The 25,528-nt window shown below is 43.3% G+C and overlaps 1 protein-coding gene across 2 annotated transcripts in view; it reads right to left on the bottom strand.

Annotated features, from left to right (window-relative positions):
* Nucleotides 1–24,068, bottom strand: part of spns2 (SPNS lysolipid transporter 2, sphingosine-1-phosphate) — a 77,054-nt gene extending 52,986 nt beyond the window's left edge. For both annotated transcript variants that reach the window (XM_079355954.1, XM_079355953.1), the window contains exon 1: nucleotides 23,457–24,068. In XM_079355954.1, the coding sequence (XP_079212080.1) occupies nucleotides 23,457–23,688 (232 nt within the window). In that variant the 5' untranslated portion in view covers nucleotides 23,689–24,068. The remainder of the gene's footprint in view (nucleotides 1–23,456) is intronic.
* Nucleotides 24,069–25,528: the final 1,460 nt, after the last annotated feature.

Below are 25,528 nucleotides of genomic sequence, written 5' to 3'. Positions count from 1 at the left end.
ATTATTGCCGGAGATGATTGATAGAGAGTTACTCCGGAGCCGTTATCCCCCTTACATCCCTAACAGCAATATTCGATCCTCGATAAGTGCTCTCTTGGCTGCTATACAAGCAGTTCGCTACAGGTTGTTGTGTAGGGTTAGTTTCTGGTTTTACATTTTCAAACACACCTTCAGATAAACATATAAAAGCACACTCATGACATACATAGCACTCTCTCCACCATTTTCATGTACACATCTGTGTGGCGCAGCTTCAGCACAGAGCCTGGAGTTGACTTTGGTTTTCACCAGATGAGCCTTTGTGCAGCTGGCGTGTGTGCAAGCTGAATATTTCGGTCACAGACACAAGCGGCAGCACCTAAACATCGCTCCTCCTGTGAGAAACCACATGCTCTTCTGCAGTCGTCTCAATCTTGTTACTGTAACCCGAGAGTAGTTGTGCAGGAATGGAGAACCTTCACATACTGAGCATGTCAGTAATGCCTCAATGAAGTGTCCGACACCTGGTCCTCACTCAAACGCATGAGGACAGCTGAATGTCTGCTCAGCACAACGTTACGTATCTGAATGCGTTTCATTTGGCTACACTGTGAAGCACACATGAGAAATCTCATAAAGTTTTTAACACATCATAAAGATCAGAAGATGAAGATGAAGATCAGACGAAGATCAACCAGACAATTTTACGCTCCAGTTAACAAGAAGCAACAAGTTTCATCAACTGAAGTCTGCTCCCTCATGAGAGCGGCAGCCTGTAAAGGTTCAAAGTTGTCTTTTCTGACTGAAGAGATAAATTAAAAGGAATAACACATGTCTGAAGTGTAAATCTTTGCAGCCCAGATGTACCGGGTTGTGCTTGGTGGTGCTGGCTGGCTCGCTCTGTGAAGCTGGCAGCTCTCATGAGCTGTGTTGAAATCCCGAGAACATGAAAATGATGCAGCAGCATGACTAATGTTTTAAGGAGCTGCCACGTCTGATTGGTCTGCTGCTCTCCTCTCCGGAGCTGCAGAGTAACCCGGGAGAACCTGAACTCTACAGAGCACTTGAGCCTCTGGAGTATCTTTAGGTTATAACTTTAGATTCAGATCCTGAATAGTGTGGATTTGTTTGGACCAGAGAAGGTAGGCGGGTTGAAGGCACCCCCACACGGCCAATTGGACGCCCCTCAGTTTGTCAGATATGAGAGCAGTTATCAGGTCAACAGGTGTTGTAGTGGTGGAAGCGGGCAGTGGAACTGCTTCAGAGAGAAGTGATTGTACCCGACCTAAAAAGCCTCTGCATGTTTCTAATAAGCTCCAGCAGCAGAAAGCTGCTCAAACTAGGATCAATATTGGAGAGAGGTTAGAACACAGAAAGGTTTACGGGCCGATGCAGAGCAGACCTGTGTGAGTATCGACTCAATTAAAGACATTCTGTATTCTCACGGATAACACATTATAGAGGAGAGTGAAAATGATCACAGTCATCAGCTGCACCCAGCCTAACAGATGAGGTTACTTCTCCCTGGTTTGGTATTGGCACGACTCGCCTTGTTGTCAACACAACGCATGTTTTAAGGTAAGCTTGAGACCAGAGCAGAAGCATACGTCAGATTCCTGTCATCTGAGTCAAAGCACCTGCTCACATTCTCACACTGCACATGGCATTCCTGTTAAAGCCCAACTATCACACCTCTGTGACCTGATTCTCTTTCATAATAAAGTGGTTAAAAAGGTGCCGGTCATCTTTTGGTTTCACTGAAACTCGCAGACACACATCAGGAACTATCACAAACTATCAATTCCCTTAATGTAATTGATCAGCTGCACAAGGTTAGCTTTCACATATGGTTGCTGTGTTTCTTGTTAGCAGTTCTCACATCATTCTGAGGGCACAGTTATGTGGTAATTATGTTGCAACCATCCTAAGGCAGGGAAGGGTCGATTTACATTTCTACTGCCGGCAAATCTGAGCTCATGTCAGAGTGTTAGAGAAGAAATCAGATCCCATGTTGTCGCACCTCGAGGGTAAAGTTAATTCTCTTGTCAAAAAGGGACACAATAAAAAAGTAGGACACAAACACACACTTGTAACCTCTTCAAATCCTGAAAGTTGAAAGATGGCTACATCTCCTCGCGCACACACTGTTTGTGACAGCAACTCTTCACCCCCTGTCAGACCTGTCACACAGCGACAACAGCGTTTAACAGTGTACTGTTCGACTGCAGCTGTACTCTAATTAGCGTGGTTGAAGTGCATGCGCGCGCACACACACACACACACACACACACACACATACATTTGACACATACACACAGCCTGCTGGGTTGGGGATTCCTACAGCAGATGGTGAAGCGTCCCTCCTGGACTGAGTCTGGATTGTCTAAGCCACACCCGTCTACACTTGGCACACAATTGCAAGACATTTAATAAAGGTGGAGCTGAAAAATGTGATTTATAGCTCAGCTTCTGTGTGATACAGAACATACAGCTATGCTCTAATAAGACTAGATCAGCTACATATAATAATAATAATAATAATAATAATAATAATAATAATAATAATAACAATAATAATAATAATAATAAATGTTATTTATGGGCACCTTTCATGACACTTAAGGTCACCTTACAGAAGAATAAAAACAATGCAATAAAAACACAGACACAAACAACTACATAAAAACAAAACAGTACTAATGAGAAATGTGGGGTCATACAGAACAGGTCTAAAAGATGAGTTTTGAGCTGAGATTTGAAGGTGGGGAGAGAGTTGATGTCACAACTAAATTTACAAGATATAAAACATCCTTTTTATGTGCAGCTAACTAAGCCTCCACAAGTAAGTGATCAAAGCAGCAGTTTTTATTCTACTCAGCTCAGCAGCACTGAGCTGTGTAACCTACTGAGCTAATCTGTGACAGATTACAGGCGGCCTGCAGCTCTGTGTTTATGCAGCAGACTGATTCTCTGATGAGAAATCAGACACTCAAACGCTGTCCCTTAAACTTGTATCAAAGTATTGCAGCTCAATCACCCCTAGTAGGCCTCCGTACATGTGGTGACTGCAGAGACCCTGTCCTCTGACTGGAGTTTACTGTTCTGTTTTGTTCTGATTGACTCCAGACGTCTCAGGGCGAGGAGCTGGCGGGTTTCCTCCAGCCAATGATAGCGCAGCAGGTGAGTTTAGGGGTGGATACTGATGTGGACATAGCAGCAAAGAAGAGGTCACGGTGAGGCGAAACACCAAGCAGATAAAACTTTTTCTAAAACGAGGGTGAACCTTGTGTGGGCTTTTACTCGTGGACGTGGAGTTGGTCTGCTTCCTGTTGGACAGGCAGGTGACAAACATCGACCGTTAGCTTGTGCTAGCGTGCGTTAGCTTGCAGTGTAGGTACATGCTGTAAAGGTACACACTACGTCCTGCAGAGAGTGAGAGCTTCTGGGGGTCCAAGAGGAAGGGTTTACAAACATATCTACTGACTCCACCTTATTTTACCTGCTATTTAAGTGTTCCTCTTTAAATTAGTCCCTTCTCTTCCTTTGAGCAGATTTTTCTTATCTTGTCCTAACAAGCTCAGATTTATGAGTTTGTATTTCATTGTAGAAAATGTAATGGTCATGTGTCATTAGCTCAAAGAGGTTCAGTAATCTACTCATTGGTGATGTATCACAACCTCAGCCCAAACTGGCAGCACCCCGTTCTGTTGCCATGGCGATGCAGAACGAGCACTCATGACAAAATATAAAGGTCAAGAGACCACAAAGGATCTCCATCTGACAAATCTGTCAGCTGCCTTTTTTTTCTGATACTGAGTGATGTTTTCACTCTGCAGCATCTCCTCACATAAATCCTCAATTACACACAATGAAATGAAACCAGAAATAAAAACAAAGCATAACACCACGGCCGTAGTTTAAGCAGGGCCCATATCATTATAGATAAATATCAGGTCACTGTAATTGTAGCAACGCTGCAAATGTGACCCAGCAGATCCATTAAAGTGAGCAGCAGTAATGAGTTTCTCAGTCTCGATCCTCCAGGGGGTCTGAGCTCATCTGAGCGTGACGTCGGACAAAAACACGGCAGGAATGTGGATCTACCTGACGGCGCGCTGCAATAATAGCAGTATTCACAGGTACTCTGTAGGTTACTCCCTCTGACACACAAGTACATGCAGGACAGTAAACCGTGGGCATCAAAAGCATAACAAAAAGTGTCTGGGACAAATCAAAGAGAGGTTTAGGTTCTGTTACTTTTTTCTGGCTGTTGCGTGGCCTCAGGACAGAGTTAGACCACCTGGAGGAACATTCAGAATAAAAGCATTGTGTGAAGTCTCATCACAGAAAAACAGTTAAATCAGGCTTTTACTTTGAAAATCGTACCATGTCCGATGCATGCCCGGTGTTGCACATTTGGCTGCGTTGGTACTTGAGATCTTAACACTTTCCCACTTTGTCTTTACAAGAAATTAGTAGTTCATTATTTTTCCTTCTGTTTGTTTTGCTCTCTAAAATCTTGAACTCGTGATTCAGGGGAAAGTCTCCAGACTTCCAGCTTCACTCTACTGTGGATCAAACACTGGCAGAGCTTATGATGTCTGATGAAACGTTCTAAGACATCAAGGTTCGTACTAAGAAAGAATACTGTAAATGTAAGGGCTTTTTCAATTGGCTGCAGTGACATTAGTGTGAGTGGAAGATTTAGAGTTACACTGAAATCAGGCCCTTTCATGAGACGCTGAACTGCAGAGTCAGTGTGTTCGCAGACAGACACAGTGGTCACCAGTAGACACTTATTCCAGCCTCTCACAGAGTCGGCCTTTATAACAAGACTTTCAGTCGGGACGAAGAAGAAGTGACTCAAGTTAGTGAATGTGAACGTTTCACAAATGCTGCTTTTAGAGCGACATTCATTCACATGAATGCTACTTTCTGTAGTCTCTGCAGCAATGACACAGCAGACGATTTATTGGCGTTACTGTCTGGAGTTTGTGATTCATTGTAAATCAATCCAGCTTTAGAAAATAGAGGATATTTTTATCTGCATGTAGCATTGATATATACAGTATATATCAATATATATATATATACATATATATATATATATACTAAAGGCAAATATTGCTATCATAGCGTTGTGTAGAGTAGTCTTTTGCTTTGATGTTTTTTTTTACATGCTGTCTTGCCTCAGGAGCCACATGAACCACTGCTTTAAACAAAAAAACACACTGCCCTCACCATAGAGGATATTTTTTAAAACATCATGATGTCACATTCAGGAAACGTCTAAACGAGGAAGCGGCATGCTGTTTTTGCAAAGCAAGCTTTTGTGCACTGACGCATGCTGCCATCATTACTCCTCTGGGACCACTATCCACACATACACACACACAGAAACATATATGCACACACCCACAATTACTCACACACACACACGCACGCACACACACACACTCACTCCTCAAAACTCCATCAGCTTTAGAAGGAGAGAATTCATGTCAAATCCCCAACAGAGCCTCCAGGATCTCCGGCCCCCCTCTTGGATCTATTTCTACTCATAGAAACTAGGCTAAGAGGAAGGCGAGGATGGCGGCCCAAATTAACAGTGATGAGTGTCGGAGAGAAGGGGAGAGGGGTCATGAGGATCAGAGAAAGAGGAGGTATGAGCTTCAATCAGACAAACAGTCTGAGTTGGATTTGTCTTGTACATTTCCATTGTTTATACACATAGAATATGTGTGTGTGTGTGTGTGTGTGTGTGTGTGTGTGTGTGTGTGCTCCCCTTTCCCCTGGTTTCAGTGTGTGTTTGTGTGGTTCCGAGGGAGAGGGAGCCAATCGATGGAAGTCGTTCATTCTGGCCCGAGTGTGACGGGCAGTGGTAAACCGCTGTGCTGATGTGGCTCAATCCTTCCCCATCATTCCTGTAGAGGGGTGATTCCTTTTCATGTCAGAGCCGTCAGTATAAATAGTCTGGGAAAGGAAGCGGGGGGACGTAATGAGCAAGGAGAAAGTGCGTCTCTTCAGCTTGTTTTGAGACCAATTTCTGGATTTGAGCGAGGAGAGAGCCTCAGACTTCAGCGAGGAGAAAGCTGACCACAAAAATGCCCGACTGTGGCCGACGGGCTCCTGACCGACTGCTCTCCTCCCTTGCCATGTGGCCGCAGTGGGCGGGGGAGCGCTTTTTCCATTCCACTTCCTCTCCCCGCCACACAGAGAGGAAACGTGCTGCAGATGTCTGGGAAACAGTGAGGAGCCGCCTGCACGGGAAGATTTGTAGAGTTTGTACCAGAGAGTGAAATCAGAAAGAGAGGGAGTGCAAGTGTGCTGGAAAGTTCAAGTCGAACACATGAAACCACTTGTACTTCAGACATACTGTAGGATTTTACATAACCCCTCTACCGACAAGCTTAAGCCCGACATACCATACAATCGAATAAAATCCTTTTCTGTCAGCTCACACTGTGAGACTGAATCGCTTACGACGTGATTAACGTACGACCTGATCGTGGAGGACAACCTGAGAGCTTACACTGAATGAGTGAAATCAAACAAAGTATTCACAGGTGTCAGTAAGAAAATCAGATCTTTGTGTATTTACACTGCAGCTCAAATAGATCCACAAAGCAAAACCGCTCTCACTCTCCTGTCACCAATAAACACCAGCTAACTAGCCGCTAAATCAAAGCAAATATTACCTGTCAGCTGGAGAACTGCAGTTATTTCCTGCCAACTTTTCTTCATTGATTGGAGTTGAAAGACTGATTTTACAGTCATGCCTGCTGTTGCTATTAGTTGTTGTTCGTCAGTTTGTGCAGGCACTATTGGGGAAAAAAGGTCCTGAAATTGACGAATCAGCTTGTGATCGTACAACCAAAACATCAAACATCCAACCGGTCGGCATTGGGCGTCCTGCCTCAGCGCCAGTCAATCGCTATTTGTGTTAGCACCAAATCATAACAAGTGTTATCTCAAACGCGTTACAAAAGAACATATGGCATAATATGCAGGAAGGATTTCCCCTGTTTTCTTTACGTTCCTGTTGTCCACACTTCCTTGCCACTGAGGTGTGGGTCAGAGCAGGCCGTGCATGAAAGACAGTGGTGGTTATGGGGACGACACAGTCCGGTGGTGGTGATTTGGTGCAGGGATGTCCGGGCAGAAATTTGGCCTGATTTTAAAAACAGTCATACACTTAAGAAACCAGATCTAAATCAGCCTGCTGTGAAGCTGTGTTTAGAGATTGAGTTTCGTTAGATTGTCTAAAAGGGTAACTGTTGCAATGACTCCAACATCTGAACTTTATAAAAAGGTCAGAACAAAGTGTGTTCCTACTAAAGAAACTTATAATTTCACTTTGATACAGCACGCTGAATAAACTCAAAACATAATTCCTACCGCTGTGTGAGGATAAAAAGCTTTTTCATTTGAGACAACTTTCACTCTAATCTTTTAAATGTGTGAAAACCAAATTGGGTCAAAATCTAATTAGATCTTATTAGACGCCTGCAGGTTTGCCAGATCAACCACTTTGATTAATAGGACTTTTTTTAATCCTCATTTTCTTTCACTAATCAAAAGCTGGTATTCAGTGGAGGGGCTGCGGTGCATTAGGCCCCGCCAGTACGTGCTAAATATTTGATGGTAGTGGAGCGGATGCATAGCGAGGCATCGAGGGAGACGACTAAACCTATAGCTCATCAATAATAGATCCAGGGCTGCCCCACTTGTTCCAACGAGATAATGCTTCAGACGTATTGGAAAGGGGAGGCAGTGAGGCGCAGCAAAGGTATTTGAGACGAGATGAGGCCGACTGACTGCCAGGGGATCTCCGCGCGCTGCACTCGTTCACACCAGAGTCTCTCAGGAATACTGAACAGCAGTTGAACTCAACCTTCAATGTGGAGCGTTATTTGCGGGGAGTTTTAAAAAGCAGCCACGTTGAACCGGAGAAAATTACAGAGAGAGGCTCAGACTGTGTCCGGTTTTATTTCATAGAGAAGTGATTCAGACAGTGTCCCTTTCACAGAGCTGTGAAAAAACTGCTCTGAGGTTCACAAACCATTTAAACGTAATCCTGGAAAACAGTAGTATGCAGAAAGCATCCACAGGGGCATTAAGCCGTTTACACAACGGGCTCCGTCTGGATTTTTCCACTTTAAAGCAGCATTTAGAGGCAGGATGATACAACTCAACTTTTAAATTGGGAATTGTCACCAAAGGTCATGGGAGGAAACAATCCCACAAACACTCAGGTTTAAGCCCAATGATGATGCCTCATATGACGTAACTACACAGATCTAGCAGCTGGGTTAGCTCTTCTTTTAGCTAAATGCTAACATGCTGCTCACAATGACTCAACAAACGTATGTTGAGTAACACATGAACTCCTAAAAATATCTTGATAATTTCAGGTAGACAGCACCGGATATTCTCCTCACCTGGCTGTTCACACAGCGGGAGACTTTCTTTGTCAGACGGGAGGGGAGCAGGGTCTCCTGAGGTACATGTAAGACGTGACATAAAAATAAAGATGCAGAAGAAGAAGAACATACTGGAGAACAGGAATCAGAACTGCAACGTGCAGCAGTCACAGCATACTGTCACTCCCCCTCCTGTTGGCTTGAGGTGAATTCTCCTGATAATATCATGCTCATCATCTCACATCAGCTGACTCTGACCTGCTGCAGAATAAATATGAGGGCTCTGGCACAACATACAAAACATTTGGCTGTTTGCATTCACACATGCAGCTTCTATGAGTTTTGTAAACACTATATCAGAAGATGGGGTTGTTTCTCACTTCAGTGCACTACGCCTTTGCCATTTAGTAGTGCTAAACGGCATAATTAAGTGATGAATGTTTAATGAGAATTCATACATTCTTCTCAACTTCAGTATTAAAGTGTGACATCTGAAGTGGTGTGCAGCAAATCAGCATTTACCCCGCACATTTTCACCATCACGCGTGAGTTAAAGTAGGCTCAAGTGAGTGATGAAATATGCGGGAAGTTTGGGTTTTTTTCTGATGAGCTCACTTGTTCCTTGACTTGAGGTAAGTAGGAAGCAGTGAATGCAACACCTTAGTTTAGTATGTTAGCATGTCAACATGAGCAAATCAGATACAGAATTTAAGGAAACGTTTACTCAGTTTAAAGTAAAACCGGAACATTTCACTGAATGTGGCGAAACTTGAAACTTGCCTCCAACGAACAAAGATCCATCCTACTGGAAACATGAATGTGTGTTTTTAAAAAACTAAGACAGAAACGTAGTGAAAGATGTCAAAGTGGTGCACGCACACACATGAACACACAGACACGGACACACACAAACTAATCCTGCTGTGCTAATTTTAATTACAGAGATGCAGTTATATCACGCGGGGACAACTTGTCCATCGAAAGAGCAGCACAGTCACTAATATAACTCTGTGTGTGTGTGTGTGTGTGTGTGTCAGCCCATGAATTATAAAACTCCTGTCAGTAATCCCAGTGCCTTTTTACATAACAGTATGGAGGATTAAAGTCATTATGGAGTTTTTTTTTTTTTTTAATGAGATTTCATTGCTCCTCTCTTACTTTTCTTTCTCTCTGGTTTAATGCTTATTTGGAGAATCCACTGTGGGGGATAATTATCATAAACTGTATGCAAAGTTAAGACACGCTCTTACATTGTCGTACTTAATGATTCAGACAAGACTTTTTTTTAATCATCCAAACACAGAGCAGCATGAAACACTGCTGATGAATTCTTTACATATCTGCTTTCAGAAGAATACATTTCAGTGCTCGCGACTTGTCGTGGCTCACAGGGCGAGCTGTAAAGAATAACGATGAGATGCCCGCAGGCTAAGACACCGTCCACACCTCATTGCTGCTTCTCTAAAAATAAAAAAATAAAAACCCAGAAGGTGCAGAGCGACCTGAAGCCACCATAAGATGAAAAGAAAATTGGTGCATATTTTGAATTTTCGGCTCAATTTAGCATCAAACAGCTACAGTGGCTTCTTTCTTTTCTCAATACTTACAGAGTGACAGGTCCATGAAATGGAGAATTAAGGGGCATTCAGGGACAGAGCTGGTTGAGTGAGGATCAAATGTATGGACCAATTATTTATTTTGTTATAATCAAGACAGAAAAAGAAGAGGATTTTTGTGTTTTTAATGGGAATTTCTGCACATTTAAGGAGGGGAAACGAAGCATTAAATTTGTCCTATACCATAATATCCAATACAAAGAAACAAATGGTTCGGACTGGGTTTGAATCCGATCTGTGGCTCCTTTCCTGCATTTCATCCCCCACTCTCTCTCACTTCCTGATTTCTGACTTTATCCACTGTCCTGTCTCTACAATAAAGGCACAACAAGCCCCCAAAAATGAACCTTAAAGAACAAGTCCCAAATGTTCTTTGTGTGGATGTAAAACAAAACAAATTGGTAGAAATTGATTCATTTTCAAAAATGTAACAAGGGATAGAATTACCACCTAAAACGAGAATGAAGCCAGAAGTAACCAAAGGTCTCTCAGGTTTCCCCTTATAAGCACGGCTACATGGCCTCATCCCTGCAGTGAATCAGCGTCCATTTTGTTCCAGGCTGTTCTGCTGGATCACGTGGAGGTTAAGGATGACTGATGAAGGTAGGGCTCTCTGCCATTTGTACTCTTTATGTGCGCAGTGATACATCTGTCATAAATGAGTTTGTTTCCTCTCCCACACAGCCATCCAGCTCTCACGGGCCACGAGACACTCCTTTGTAGAACAATGAACTATACATACTGAGAGGTTTTTTTGTTGTTGCAATGTTTATGACCAAACGGCTATGTTAAGAGTCCACTCAGTGAGATGTGTAATGAGTGAAATGATAAAGGGATCTTCTGATCTGATCGGACGGGAACCATCTTATGTTGAAGTGCTGGCTTCTCTGACAACAATGTCCTCTTTGGATCCTGACCTTCAGATTCTGGTCCTGAATGGTCTGGATTTGTTTGGACCAGAGAAGGTAGGTGCTTTGAAGCCCCCCCCCACACGGCCGTTTTGGACGCCCCTCAGTTTGTCAGATGCAGTTATCAGGTCAACAGGTGTTGCAGTGATGGAAGCGGGCAGTGGAACTGGTTCAGATAGAAGTGATTGTACCTCTGCATGTTTCTAATAAGCTCCACCAGCAGAAACCTGCTCAAACTAGGATCAATAATGGAGAGAGGTTAGAACGCAGAAAGGTTTACAGACCGATGCAGAGCTGGCTAAACACTGAAGCTTCAGGGTCCACCACATGACAACCTGCGCGAGCATCCGCGGAGGTGGACAGCTCTCTGCAGTGTTTATAATTTAGACTGCAGCACCCATTTTAAACACGAGGTATCTGAGATATCTGACATATTGCTCCTTTGATGCTACAAAGACTCGTGGGAGTGTGAAAGCATTTTCAGTCAGAGGTGTTGTCAAGGTGACCTCTTAATGCACACATCACTCAAAAAGCAATCCTGCCGATGCCACTCTCACACTGACTTCATTTACAGAGGAAGTAGAGAGGACGGGAAAGGACTAGAAGTGACACTATGGGACCACACATTTTAAAATAACAAAGTTCCCAGCTGACACCCAGCTGGTAGCGATTTTTTCAATCACAGGTAGTCACTTCCCAAAAAGCGTACCCAGCTTTATCCCACATTTGAACCCAAGTAGGACGATCATTTACAGAGAACCAAGAGCCTAAATCCTCTTGTTATATAGTCTAATGAATGAAGTCCCTAATTTCAAACTCAATATTAGCCCTTCTTTTTTTTGGAGGCGAGTTTAGTTAAGTTGGAGGGGTTCATCCTTCAATGTCTTATGAATTAAAAATGCCTCTCATGACTTCCTCTGCTGTTTCATCAAACACTCTAAGAAACCCAAATGTGTCTCTCAGCACAACGTAATGACCTCACAGGCAAGAACATCATTATAAGCAGGATTTCATTTCCATGACAATGTGTCTGAACTCCTTCTGTATGACAAGAACTCGGCGTCCGCGCTCTGCAAACTAACCTACATAACTTGGTCAGATCCTTTAATCTCAAGGTGTGAGTTTGATGCCTTCCCTTAGCGTGGGAAAAAAGAAACACAGAGGCATCCTTTTTGTTTCTCGCTCACTTCCTCCACATGCCTGACCTGCTTCATTAAAGAACAGCCCACATACCTACAGTAGAGCCTCAGGCCTCGTGCAACCTGTCATACAGTCATTAGATACACTTAGAAAAATGCAGAGAAGCCTTCCTGATGATCTGCTTAACAAGATGACACACACAACACGTGGGATATTTCCTGATAAAGATCACAGAACATCAATGTCTGGAATTGAATTTTCACCCCTAACATCACCTTTCAAGAGAACCTGTTGGGAATTTTCCAGTGATATGAATACTGGCTGTTATCTTTCTGAACTGTTGTTATGACAAGCCGCCTGCAGATTTATGTTTTCAAACATGCAGCAGTAAACCTTGATGGAGCTGTAATAGCCCACGCTGTGCAGTGAGGTGTAACCAACCGTTCTGGTGTTTAATCTGCGCTGCAGAAACAAACTAATAAACGCAGCCTGTCATTGTCTCATCGGTTAATTATTCCACAGTGCAGCTAAAAACCAAACAATCACAGAAAAAGATTCTCTACTGTGAGTCAAGCTGCTAAATTAGCCAGAATTTAGAGGAGTAGTTTGGCTGATTGGAAGACAACCTCCAACCCAACAGTCTCATCTTTTCCTAACTAACTAACTTGCTAATAATGGAGCAGAACTGGGGGGGGTGCGTGGCACACTCCGGAGTCGGACCGCGGCACTCGCTGTGGAAACAGGAACATTGACTAGAGTGAGTGTGTGGCGCAAACTGACCACGACGAGCCCGGAGTAGGTGGAAACATGACGTTAGCCAGTGGCTTTTGACAGCGAAAACACTTAGAAATATTGTAATGTAAACATTTTCATACACAAAGCCAGGAGGAGAACAAGCGCTCTTTTAGCGTCCATGTTGCGTTCTCATAAAGGTTTTTGACATCAGCTGACGTCTTGGAAACGCCAAGTCACTTCCACATTCTCCAAAAAAATCACACTAAGAGCTGAATGCATGTGTGTGTGTGTCTGTCTGAAGGTGTGTGTGTGTCTGTCTGAAGGTGTGTGTGTGTGTGCACGCACCTCTGACCTGGGGCGTTAACAGAAAGCCTTTGACAGAGGTCAGCGCCCTCATTGAACTGCTCCTTCCTCTCACAAACATAGTAACACATACGATAAACACAGTAATGAAAATCCTTCCTGCAATCTCCTCCAGCACTGACAACAAGACAGACATCCACAAATCAAATCAAATAAAGAGCTGACGAAACATGTGAGGAGGCAGGAATGCACACACACACACACACACACACACACACATACACACACACAGAAGGCCTTATCCCCGGCATGATTGGTAGATATAAAAGATTGCATAATCCAGCCGCCAGACTGAAGTATTGACTCTATCACATTTAAATGGGTGAGAAAGATTACATTTTCCTCTGGCAGGAAGGCTTCTCAAATCTGGGTTTGCTGTAAATAAGACCTCTAAATATTATTGCAGCAGCTGTGAGAGCTTCCAGGAGCTGCAGGCTAATATCCCCGCTTCAGCTGCAGGTCTGCTTTCACAACCTGCGCCATGTGAGCAGGTCAATATTACATTCCAATCCTCCCAAGAACAACTTGTTAATGTGTCGGAGAAAAATCCAATCTCAGTGTTGTTTCAGGATGTTCCGGTTTCATCACTTGTGAAAAATGTCCAAGCTGCCGTTGTACAGATCAATATTCAGCGTCTGTGTGCCCCCCGCAACAGGGTACAAATTGTGGTCTGTTTCCATTTCCTCCAGCATGTATCAGTGGTGTCTGCCAAGGCACCGGACTCAGAGAAACATTTCACCATGACCTTCGCTTGGGTCTTTATTTATTAATATATATTGTGTAAAACCCCTCTTGGATGTGATGTGAGGTTTGAATGTCACAGAGCGCTTGGAGGAAAGGGAAATATACCCTGTAGTCCAAGCAGAGTAAAAGTCATCTGTCTGACAATGTTTTTGGCTGTTTCTCTGAAGAACAACACATTTTCCTTTTGCACTTTGTTGAAACTTGGGATTCTAACTACATCTGGATATTGCAACTGAGAGAAACCTAAATGATTTTAAAGGTCACATTTTTATGCAAAAGTTACCTCACCATGTTGTTCTAACACTAGTATGTCTCTAGTCTGTCTACAAACCCCCCAATGATGAGAAAAGTCCATCCTCTCAGTCTGCTTCACTTTTTCCGAAAATGTGTGCTCAAACAGGTCATTTGGAGATTTCCCTTTATGACATCACAAAGGGCAGTAAAAAGAAAATCATAAAAGATGGAAACCAGTGAGTGACTGAACCACATCGTGTTTTTTAAACAGTGTTAAGCTGTTATTTGACATGATAGACATGTTAAAAATCTCCCCTCCATCCTTCCTGTAATCTCAGTGTCTGCCTGAAGAGGTGAGTTTCAGGTCTTCTTTATGGTAACTCTACACTTTTCTTGGATAACCACACAGGAAGGGATTGGGTCCTTTGAACGTGCGTGGGCGTAAGCAAACGGCCTTGATTGCTCGTGACTAATCTTCCTGTCACTCAAAGATGTCTTTAAAGTGGACTGAACTGACACACAGCGTGTTTATATCAGATAATCTTGCAATCTTAAACAAACTTGTAGGTGGAGGACACAACACCAAAGAAAACACCTCCAACCTCGGCCTTATGTCCACACACGCTCCTCTGATGACAAAGACGAGGTCAGTGATTATCACCTCCTCGTGTCAAAGATCAACAGGAGGCTTGAGTAAGCACTGTCGTCTTTTACAAGTTTACTCGTCAAGCTGCTGGAAGTCTGGAGATAACAAACCGTTAGAAACAGCCACTGTTTGTAGAAAGAGACACTCAAATCTTTAATTGATGGCTTGGTTTTGGGTTAGGGTTATAAAAACGACATATTTGTTGGCCTTGTCTCGGTCTCGGGTATGTCTTGGTCTCGGTTAGTGTGGTCTTAGATACAACATTACTTTGGTAATTTGGCATTGAATAGTGAAGAAGTACACTTGAATTTGATGCTACGAGTCTCATTAAGCATCCACAAATTAAAAAAAAAAAAAAAGAACTTTTAACTATCAGAAAAAGCTTGTTCATAAAACATCAGATTTTGCAGTCTCGAGAAGAGGGCGTGGCCGTGTCAGGGCCCCGTTATATTGACATCTGTCTGTCTGAGCACAAATCAATGACATAAGTATCAGTCGTTGTGTTTGAGTGACAATTAGAGGAGGGGTCATGTGTATATATCATTTAGAGCTCATCAGTGTGTTTCCAGCTGTAAACACCCCATTCATCTATCACCAATAGCAGATTCGATTATTAACCATTAGGTCATAACTGTCACAGGTAGACTGACAGCAAGATACCTGAGTGTTAAATAATGGTTTTACGCTGCTGTATAAAAAACAAGTATGTCTGATATCAACATTGTTTTAAGAAAAAAACTCTACCTACAATCCTATAGAGTCAGAGGAACATCTCTGATTGGTGGAGCTTGTTGGAAGACTTTTCCTTCTAGATTGATTTCAGAACTATTAAAGCATTAAAACAAATAAATGCCTCTGCCAAATTCAAACCAAACATCAGGAAGCAATTTAGAAACTTTAGCTACAAGCGAGAACTGAATTATAAAACTGTTTAGATGCTTACGGTTTCACACATGCATGATCCTACATCACATAATTAGACAGCCGTAGGGGGTTTGATTAAACACTGACTTTTATTATTTTTTATCACATCCCGTCTTCTTTCCCCTTGTGCTTTATTTAATTATTACTCCTCCCGACTGCGAGTCCAACATGATGAGGTATCACAGGGGTTTTTAAAGACAAACACTGCAGTATTCCACCCCAAGAGAGAATGCAGAAAATTGCTCATCAGCCAAGTTATTGCTGCGAAGAGGAACAATGTTAAAAGCAAATTGCAGCAATCACACACTAAAGTTTTAAGTACCTTCATTAGGTGACTGCTGAAAAGATGTGTCGCTGCTGTAACTCCAACTGATGATGATGTTTGTGAGCAGATCATTGAAATGCACCTGTCCCATTCACCTCCTGTACCATCGTCCCCTCAAAGACCAGTTCTAAAACAGCCAGTCATGTGCAGTAGAGAGTATGAATAGTCTCTCCAGAATGCAACACATAATGGCCTCAAAACCGTGATGAGCGACGAAGGATGCAGGATTGGGTTGATGCCAAAATAACAGCTGTACAAGGGGGGAGAGTCAGAGAATCGTCGCCCCTTAGCAGAGCTATGAAACGGTGTGTTCGCAGGTGAGAGGGTTCACGAGGTGAAAGCGGCAGCGAAGGGAAAGCGCCCACATGACGGTAAAAATTCTGGTGGAGCCACATGAAAGGGCCTGAACTGGCAAGAGGATGAAGCTGCGTCTAATTTCATCGGTTACTATTACAGACGTCGGCTAAATCGGAGCCTAAAGAACACACAGACTGTTTTCTCACAGCAGTGGGAACAGCACGCAAGGATACAGACATAAAGAGCTTAGGGGGAAGTCTGGGAAACCTGTCTGGAAGAGTCCACCCGGCGGAATATCACGCCACATGCTAAAAAGTCGACATAACATCCGTTGAGTTCTCTCAATTCTCTGCTTTCAATTGAAACTGAATTGACGTCAGGATTTGAAACGGGAGTGTTGTCTTTCAAAGAGACGTTTCATGCAGCAGAGTGCAGTTCATCTAATTCAGAACAGCTCAACATCACATGGAAAGAAAAAGGCAGCAGCCCTATAAAGTAAATTACAAGAGGCCGCTCCACCGTTTTAATGTCGCTGCTGTTGTTTTGAGACCTTTAATGTGAAAGCTATAAAGCGAGGGAGGGTGAAATAGGGAAAAGAGTGAAGGCTGAAAAAAGCAACTAACAGCTCAACCCCAAAATCCACCCGAGCACGACACGCAGCCTCACATGGGTCAGGCTTCTGCTCAAACATTCATGTTAGCCAGAAGATCTGCAGGCATGGGTTTGTGTATTTATTTGCAGAGAATTTAGCAACAAACTCTGAGACAGAAACCTGCTGTCTCTTCCCTCTTTTTCTTTTCTAGCCTCTGTGGAACTAAACGTGGTTCCCTTTCCTGCATCTTGAGCTCTTCTACATCTTTATTTCGAGTAAACAGAAAGGAAGACGAGAAAATGAAAATGACTATCAGAGGTGGCAACAGCACCTTCATTTTTATTACCTATGTACAGCTGCAGTAATTGTGTAACACAAACTGGTACAAGTAGAAAGACTGATTCAACTTCTTTATTCAAAGTAAAAATAGAAGTTCTGTAATGTACTGACTGTAAAAAAGGAAAGAGTGGTCTTACTACTTACTGGCTGCTTCTGTGCAAAGATACCAAAAAGTTTTGTGAAATAAAAAAAATGGATCTGATTTTTCTGGATTAACGAAATGAAGGTTTGTCGAAACCTCGACAGCAGCACAATGGATAGAGAAATATACAGTGGGCATTGGTGTTGTGTCTAAACATAAGTGTCTCTGAACTCATATTTCTGATATAATTCTCTTAACAGAGCAGACTTTTAACGTCACATGTGAATGCAGCATACTTGCGTACAAAGCCAAGTGAATCTCACACTACACACTCAGTAAAGAAACGATTGACTGTTTATAAAGATCAGTAAATATGACCTTGTGTACAAATCATTGTTGACTTTTTCACTTTCATCATTGTGGACATTTCTCCCTGTCAGTCCCAGACGACACGTTTGACAGACGCCTCTTCTCGGAAGTTACATTTCCTTCTTTCATCTGTCTCGTCTTGCTTCATTCTCTGTCCTCATGTCATGTCCGCCATGCATCATAAACCCTGAACAAGAAGCTGAGGAGTCCTCTCCTTCATGTGGAACTGTCTTATCTGTCCAGGTTTCAAACAGTGTTGATATTGGGCACGCAGACCAACGATGCCAGATAAACATATTTGATAATTCACTTCAGGAATTACAGCTCGAGTAATGACACGGTTTTGAAAATGTAAGGAGTAAGATGTGAAGGTGTCTGTGAAGTGAATTTCTGAAGCTTGCAGTAAAACAGCTGAAGAAAGTCTTGGGACTGTTTGACACGTCACTTGTGTTAAAGAGGAAATGCTAATGCAGAGGAATGACCTTAAGGACAGTGGTGATGAGTCGCCACAAAGGAGGTGGACATAAAGCAATCAGGAGTTAATCTGCACAGCAAGTCAGACTGGATGGATGGCCGCGTCTTTTTTACAGTTTGACAAAGAGCTTGCCTTAAGAGGATTATTTACTGCTCGGTCATCTGTGCTCATATGCAGGATGCCATGAGTTCACATGCAAGGGTCCCAAACTGTCCAATGGGAGGGGACTTCTTCGGATGTATCCTTGAAATGACAGCTTGGGCCTGGAAGACGCTTTAATCTGCAGCTCCCCAACATTTCTGTTTACTGCAGATTATGCTGCAGTCGGTGCCCCTCTAAATGACCCGTTTTCTGGCTGAGAAGGGGGGTTGACTTTGGGTTCTCTCAAGGGGGGGCAGTCGACACACCTCAGGGTTTACTTCTTACCAGGCAAATAAGTTTAAGTGCAGAGTGTCTGCAGCACATATCCTCATATTCTGTGAAAGAAACACTTAATCCCCTCTTTATGATAAGCTGTTGGGGAGCTCGGACTGTCTGCTGAGGGACCAGAGACCCTTCAACAACAGGATTTAAGGTTACAAAGCCACCTCAAATTAAATTAAGCACAGCAGCCTTATAAATCGTACAGCTCTTATGCACTCTAAAAAAATGGAAAATAAGTGGCTGCTTCAAAAGACACACGAGACCCAAGAACACATTGTAAGTCATCCTCCTCCTCCTCCTCCTTTACAATTGTACGGACTGATCACAATTATATTTCCCAGCATGCCTCAGCAGGATGCACTCAAATATCCCAGACGCTCCTCATTTCTGCCATGTCTGCTTCACAGACAGTCGTAAAAATCAGTGCAGGCTTCTGAAGGAGCACTCCAGGTCAGGTCTGACCCACCAGCCCAACAGCTGAGTCCAACACACTGCTGTCTCACCCTCCCGCCCTCCCTGTCTCTCCTCAGCACCCCTGAAACTCAACGCAGGTCTCCTCCACTGATCCTGTTCACACTGAGATTTGGTGCATGTGTGCCTGACATTAAAACAGATCACTGTGTCCGTGCCAGTCCACAACACAGAAATGGAAGAAATGTGAACTGCTTGTAGATTTGTGACAATGACTTTTAAACAAGCTGTATGGCGAGAGTGGAAGAGATATTTTAAATCCACTCAAAGACAGATGGAAGGAGCAGTTTATTCATGTTCCTACATGACAGTAAACTTCCTGTCCAGACTGAAAGATGATCACTGTTAGACATCTGTAGGTTGATGTAATGAATACATTGTGTTTTTTACACAGCTGTTCACAATTTGATCGGTTTAATCAGACTTGTTTGTGACTTTTATTCTGTTTTCCAGATGATCACCTCAGAACTCCTGAAAACAAGCTCCGAGTGGTTAAATAGGTTAGAGTGGAGATGAGCTGATTTTGACATCAAATTTTGTCGGAGTTGATGGTATTGATCACCGGTTCACCGGGTTTTGATCAGCGCATCTTAAGGATGAACACTTTGAAGGATAACTTTGAAACTTTTAGCCTCTTGTTATGTCTCTCCAGTTCTGCTTTTGTGTGCGGATCAAGATATAGAAGTGAAGACTGGACGGTGAACACGCTCATCCACTCGGTTTTCCCAGCTGAGGATTTGAACCTCTTTAAATTGTTAGCTGTAATTTAGCTGATTATAAATCCATGCTGGGATCTTAAACATGAAGCATCACTTTTTGCAAAATGATGCGTTTTATACTTAATTCTTGTATGAAACATATCAACAGTACATCTGAAACAACCTCCTGTCTAGTGTTGGAATGATAAGCAGCAGTTGGTCTGTGTAGATATTTGATGTGTGTGTGCGTGTGTGTGTGTGTGTATGTGCGTGTGTGGCTTCACCTCTGACACTGAAGGATTAACAGAAAGATCTGAGTGTTTGACCCGGCTGCTGTGCATGGCCGGCTGCAGTTTTCCCAGCATTGTTGTGGAGCAGAAAGGCCCCGGTGTCTGGAATGGTTGCCCTCTGTCTTTGTGACAATGCTTTAGTATCCACACACTACAGTAATGGTTGCTGGTACAAAGACCTTTTGACGCTGTGGGGGAACTGCATCACTCTCGCCTGCATTCTGCGTCCACTTCTCCCTCTGACTGACTGCCTGCCACTGCAGCAGCGGCCCCTCCCCTCACAACTCCCCTCTCTCATTCAGCCCCTCTTTCTCTAAAGTGTCTGTGCGTGTGCGTGTGTGTGTGTGTGTGTGTGTGTGCGTGTGTGTGTGTGTGTGTGTGCTCATGCTTGACTAATTGACATTAAGATCTATGAGCTGGGATGCGCTTTGGGTACCTGCGAGTGAAAAGGTTTGAGTGAGACGAAGGAGCAGAAAGAAGAGAGATTAGAAACCAGGAGAAGAAGAGACAGAGAGCAGTGGACAAGAAGGTAGTAGGGCTGCACAATAAATCACAATTTCATCACAACTACTGAATTGAATTTCCCTTGAGATCAATAAACTCTATCTATCTATCTATATCTATCTATCTATCTATCTATCTATCTATCTATCTATCTATCTATCTATCTATATATATATATATATATATATATAAAAGACACTAAGACACTTAACATAAAAAAGGTCGGAAACACAAAAACCAAAAACAAATTTTTGATTTCCGAAACCTTTAAAGCTGTAGCCCTGCTTAGATGAGCCACACATTGAAATCACATAAAGCCCCCGCTTGCTGTGAAGATACCCTCAGACTAGTTTGGTGGAGGCTGTGAGATTAGCTTGCATGATGGCTGGCTAATAACATCGAGTTACAGACGCAAAGAGGAGCACGGAAATTGTGGTGGCGGACGACCTTCAGGTGAATAACAGCAGCACTTAGCAGCACATTTAGAATTATAATAGATGCAGGAAAGAGACAGGTTACATGCTAAACAGGAGGAAGACATTCAACTGCAAATGCATGCTTAAATGTCCCATTTATACAAAAACTAAAACCACGAACCTGTTTGAACCACCAACTAAAATGAGATCTCGTCCAACAGCACTCTATTGATATCATAGGTCTGTATATAATGCAGCTCTAGATTACTCTCCTCCCCTCACAGACAGTACACACATGGAGAAAACACCCTGTACTAGCAACACAGATGTGCTGTTTTCACCACCTAATTACTACTGTGCCGTAGCTCACACAGCAGGAGAGGAGAGGAGAGGAGAGGGGAGGAGAGGAGAGGAGAGGAGAGGGGAGGGGAGGAGAGGAGAGAAGAGGGGAGGGGAGGAGAGAAGAGGGGAGGAAAGGGGAGAGATAGTAGGAGAAAGGAAGCAGGGAGGGGAGATCAGCTCAGCACATGGTTGCTGTTCCTTGTTTTGTGCGATTCTCCAACGCACATGCTGCCCATGCATAATGCAAACCAGTCCAGCAGCGATCAGGTGGCAGGGTCTCGTAGAGGGAGGGGACCCCCTCTGCACCACATGCACCAAGCACAACGTCTCTCCCCACAAGGGTTAGCCCACACGCTGCTGCAACCACCTCACCCCCTCCTCGACCCCATCATCCTGCACTCTCCTCCTCTTCTTCCTCCTATCGCTTCTCTCTCTTTCTCTCTCTCTCTCTCTCTTTCTCTCTCTCTCTCTCTCTCTCACTCTCCTTTCATTGTACAGAAAGCACTCTGAGGACTTTCTGCCATGAGACAGCGGTGGCAGGATGATGATTAAGAGGCGGACAGAGCTGATTTTGAGCCCCCTTTAATGAGGGCTTTCCTCTGATCAAAGCCTTAGAAGGTGTGAGGAGACAGGAGTACAAATCTGTTACTGTAAAAGCAGACTGGACGAGGATGGAGAGGATCATCTATCCGCTATGACTCAGTGGCTCTAGAAGATGCTAAGATTAGATATCTACATTCACACATTCTTGGTGTGGCTGTAGTTGGAGCAGCTTAAGACTCACTGAGACGCCTGAGGCTCTGTAGATCTACTCTGTGACAGTGGACAGACCGGACCTGAAGCCTGCAGGATGGAGGGCATGCATGCTGCTATACTTCAGTGTACACATGGTCCTGCTTCAATTATCCACTCCTCCCTTCTGCCACAGGCTACTGAATAAAAAGATATGCAACACCTCCTTTATCAGATTCAGGATCATTAAAAAAAAAACTTCAGCAGATAATGGAGTCAAAAGATTGAATCAAAGATTTCTGCCACCAAAGTGACTCTAACCAGGACAGCATCTCCTTATATAGAACAGCCCACTCTCCACACGAGCATGCTTTCCTCCATTCTCCATCCTGCAGCATTATCTTTAACCCATTCAGTGCCGAGGTTTAAAGCCAAAGAAGCCTGAAGAAGCAGCTCTGATGCAGCATGTAGTTCATTCTGAATCTCTCATATTTGTGCACTTTCATTTAAATTGAGCAGAATTATCCTTTGTTTTAAACTAAGGTCAATACAAATCTGGGGTGCAGACATATTCAGACATGCTGCACATTAGACATGTTCCTCACAATAAAGAAATACAGTATTTGCTTCACATCAGATTGTTGATTGAATATATAATTTAGTAAATCATGCTCACATCATAGGATTCAGCTGTTCCCTTAGTGGGCTCAAAAAGCTAAGCTTCCCTCTATCACACACTTCAAAAATCTACAATTAAAACAATCACATCAATTCCCAACATGGCTCAAATCAACTCATAAATAACATTTTAAACACTCTCTGCTTGAACTCCAACTGAAAATAACACACACACACACACACACACACACACACACAGATATACACACACTCAGCAGCACACAGACAGCAAGATGTTTGACTAAATCTCTCCCAGAACTAATGACCTATTCCTCACAGTGACACACTCCTCTCTTTCTCATTTTGCAGTCTCTTATTCTGACACCACACACACACACACACACACACACACACACACACACTCGCGCGCGAGAGCTTGAGCAGGTTTGAGGATGATGGAGAGATGATCGCCTTAATTGATCGATCTGCAATTATCCTGCAGCCCCGGGTTAAATCATTACTGTCAGCTGTTTATTCTTGAGTGTTAGCACACATTTAGGGTTACCTTGTTTTAAGCATATAACAGTAAAATAAAAGCCCCTAACATGAACAGACTGCGCTTTGGAGAAACCCATTGTTCCGCCTGCTTGAGCTGAGGTGAGCTGCCCGCTTCACACCTCTTCAGCGCGTATAAGAAATAAGAAATGTGCTCCTCTGCATGTGTAAAATGCTGTGATCTGGTAAATAAGGAGAGAAAGAGAGATGACTTACCGGCCACTGTGTATCTATCCATGTAATTGAGGACGTTCCCAAAGCTGAGAATCCCGGCAGCAGCAGCCGGTGAGCGGCATTTGAGCAGCGCGGCACGGAATTTGTGGCCCGGCTTGCACGGGTGCAGGTCCGGGTTGGATTTCAGTCCGGGACTCATGCTGCCGGACAGCGTGCGCACCTCGTCCGAACTGCTGCAGCCTTCAATCTCGCACCCGTCTCTGTCCACGCACATTTTCTTGCACGAAAGATCCAGCGCAGGTATATAAACAAAAAAATAAAAGAAGAAGAGAAGAAAGATCAAATGGAGAGGAGAGGAGTTGTAGAAGGAGCGGACTGAGCGCTGGGCTGTGATTGAAGGAGGAATTAGTCGCAGTGGGATTGTTGTCTCAAGTGTTGAAGCGCAGGAGCGGCTCTCCTTGGGTTCATATTTTTGTAGCAGTGCGCGGCAGTGACGGACAGACTGTGCGCTACTCCGTATGTTTTTTTTATTCTTCTGAAGGACCTGGTGCTACAGTGCAGGGGGTGTGACCTGGCAGTGAAACTCCTCCTCCACTGAAGCCGTGCAGCGAATGATGTGAGCCGCACCTGATACTGGATCTGCAGAGAGCGGAGTGTGTGGTGCGCGGTTGGAAAAGCCTTTCTGATATTTAAGGAAGCTGGCAGTGGTGGAAAATGGGTGGGTGGGTGTGACTTCATTTATTTATATATTTATCAATCCACATTTATTACAATTGTAAGGCTGTTTAAAGATAAATGAACACGGTCATATAGAAATAGGTCACTTGTAGGACTAGTGGCACATTTATTCCCAAAGTCCCCAACAATTCTTTAAAATGTGTCTTTATGAATAAATTCATTCTCCCATTGAAGCTGCTGACATGGGACACATCCCTGTTTCCTGAGCAGGTTCAGATCAAAGACAGTATGCCTGTAAGTTTTTTTTTTCTTAAGGAAGAAATCAGGTCGATGCATCTATTTATAGAGCAAAAATAATGTTCATCAAAGTGCATTCAAGAGGGACAACATCTGAGACTGTTTGATTGACGGTTGCATGAAAGAAAAACTGATTTAAATGGAATGAAATGTAAGATTTATAAAAATGGTTCAAAACGATGAATGAATAGGACCACAAGAGTCACATCTAATCAATGATCAGTGAGGAGCAGACGGTCAGCTGATCAGAGTTGTTTGCAGGTAAGTGTGCTGATGTAACCTGGTGTAACCTACATGCTGTGCTTTATTACTAAATAAATGAATCTTACTTCACGGGCCAGAACAGAGGGGGAAATGGGCGCTCTTATTTGTATCAAGGTTTATGCTACTTCAGCTTGGAAAGATAAAGCTGTCAATAAAACACAACAATGGTGCCGTGCTATTGGACTGATCTATTTAAAGACAGAGTCCAAACAGTTGAGATGAGATATAATATGGTATGTATACCATACCTATGGTACAGGTACGATTAGATGGTGAAATAACACAAGGTCATATTATTCTGATTCTGACTTCATCACACTTTGATCCGGATTCATTGACAACACCGACAGTTTGATCTGAAGGCGTTAACCTTGAGGTGTTTCTGTAAAGATTAACGGCACATGAAGTGTCGCTAACTAACATTTTGTTTCATGACAAAGACTCAGCTCGACTCTGTAGCAGCCCAGTTTACTGCTGGTATTCATTCCCCCTGTAAGCTTTGTCACTGATCACTGTATGATGATCAAAACCTCGTCTTTTCTTTCTGAGAACTTCTCCTGAATGGATGATTAATCAGGAGCATTTGTGGGCAGACTCTATGAAGCGTCATTAACGGCATTGTGATCATCATGCATGACTCCTTACATAACTTATCACACTGTGTATTAAACCTCATGTGTGTGTGTGGTGAGTTATAGGAGAAGGATCTGTTGTTTCTATTAATCACTGTATTTGACTGCCTATAATAAATTGGTGCATGAACTTCTTCTTTCGAGACGTGTGGGAATAAGATGTGAAATCTCACTTCATTAAAACTCATCCATCTCCGGACTTCCCCTGCAGTGACGTTGACATTCAGCAGAGACTGACTGTAA

The sequence above is a fragment of the Symphodus melops genome (assembly GCF_947650265.1).
Source record: "Symphodus melops genome assembly, chromosome: 11".
In the NCBI taxonomy this organism is placed as follows: domain Eukaryota; kingdom Metazoa; phylum Chordata; class Actinopteri; order Labriformes; family Labridae; genus Symphodus; species Symphodus melops.
The sequence above is the reverse complement of the archived record's forward strand: the minus strand, read 5'-3'. Positions and strand labels throughout refer to the sequence as shown.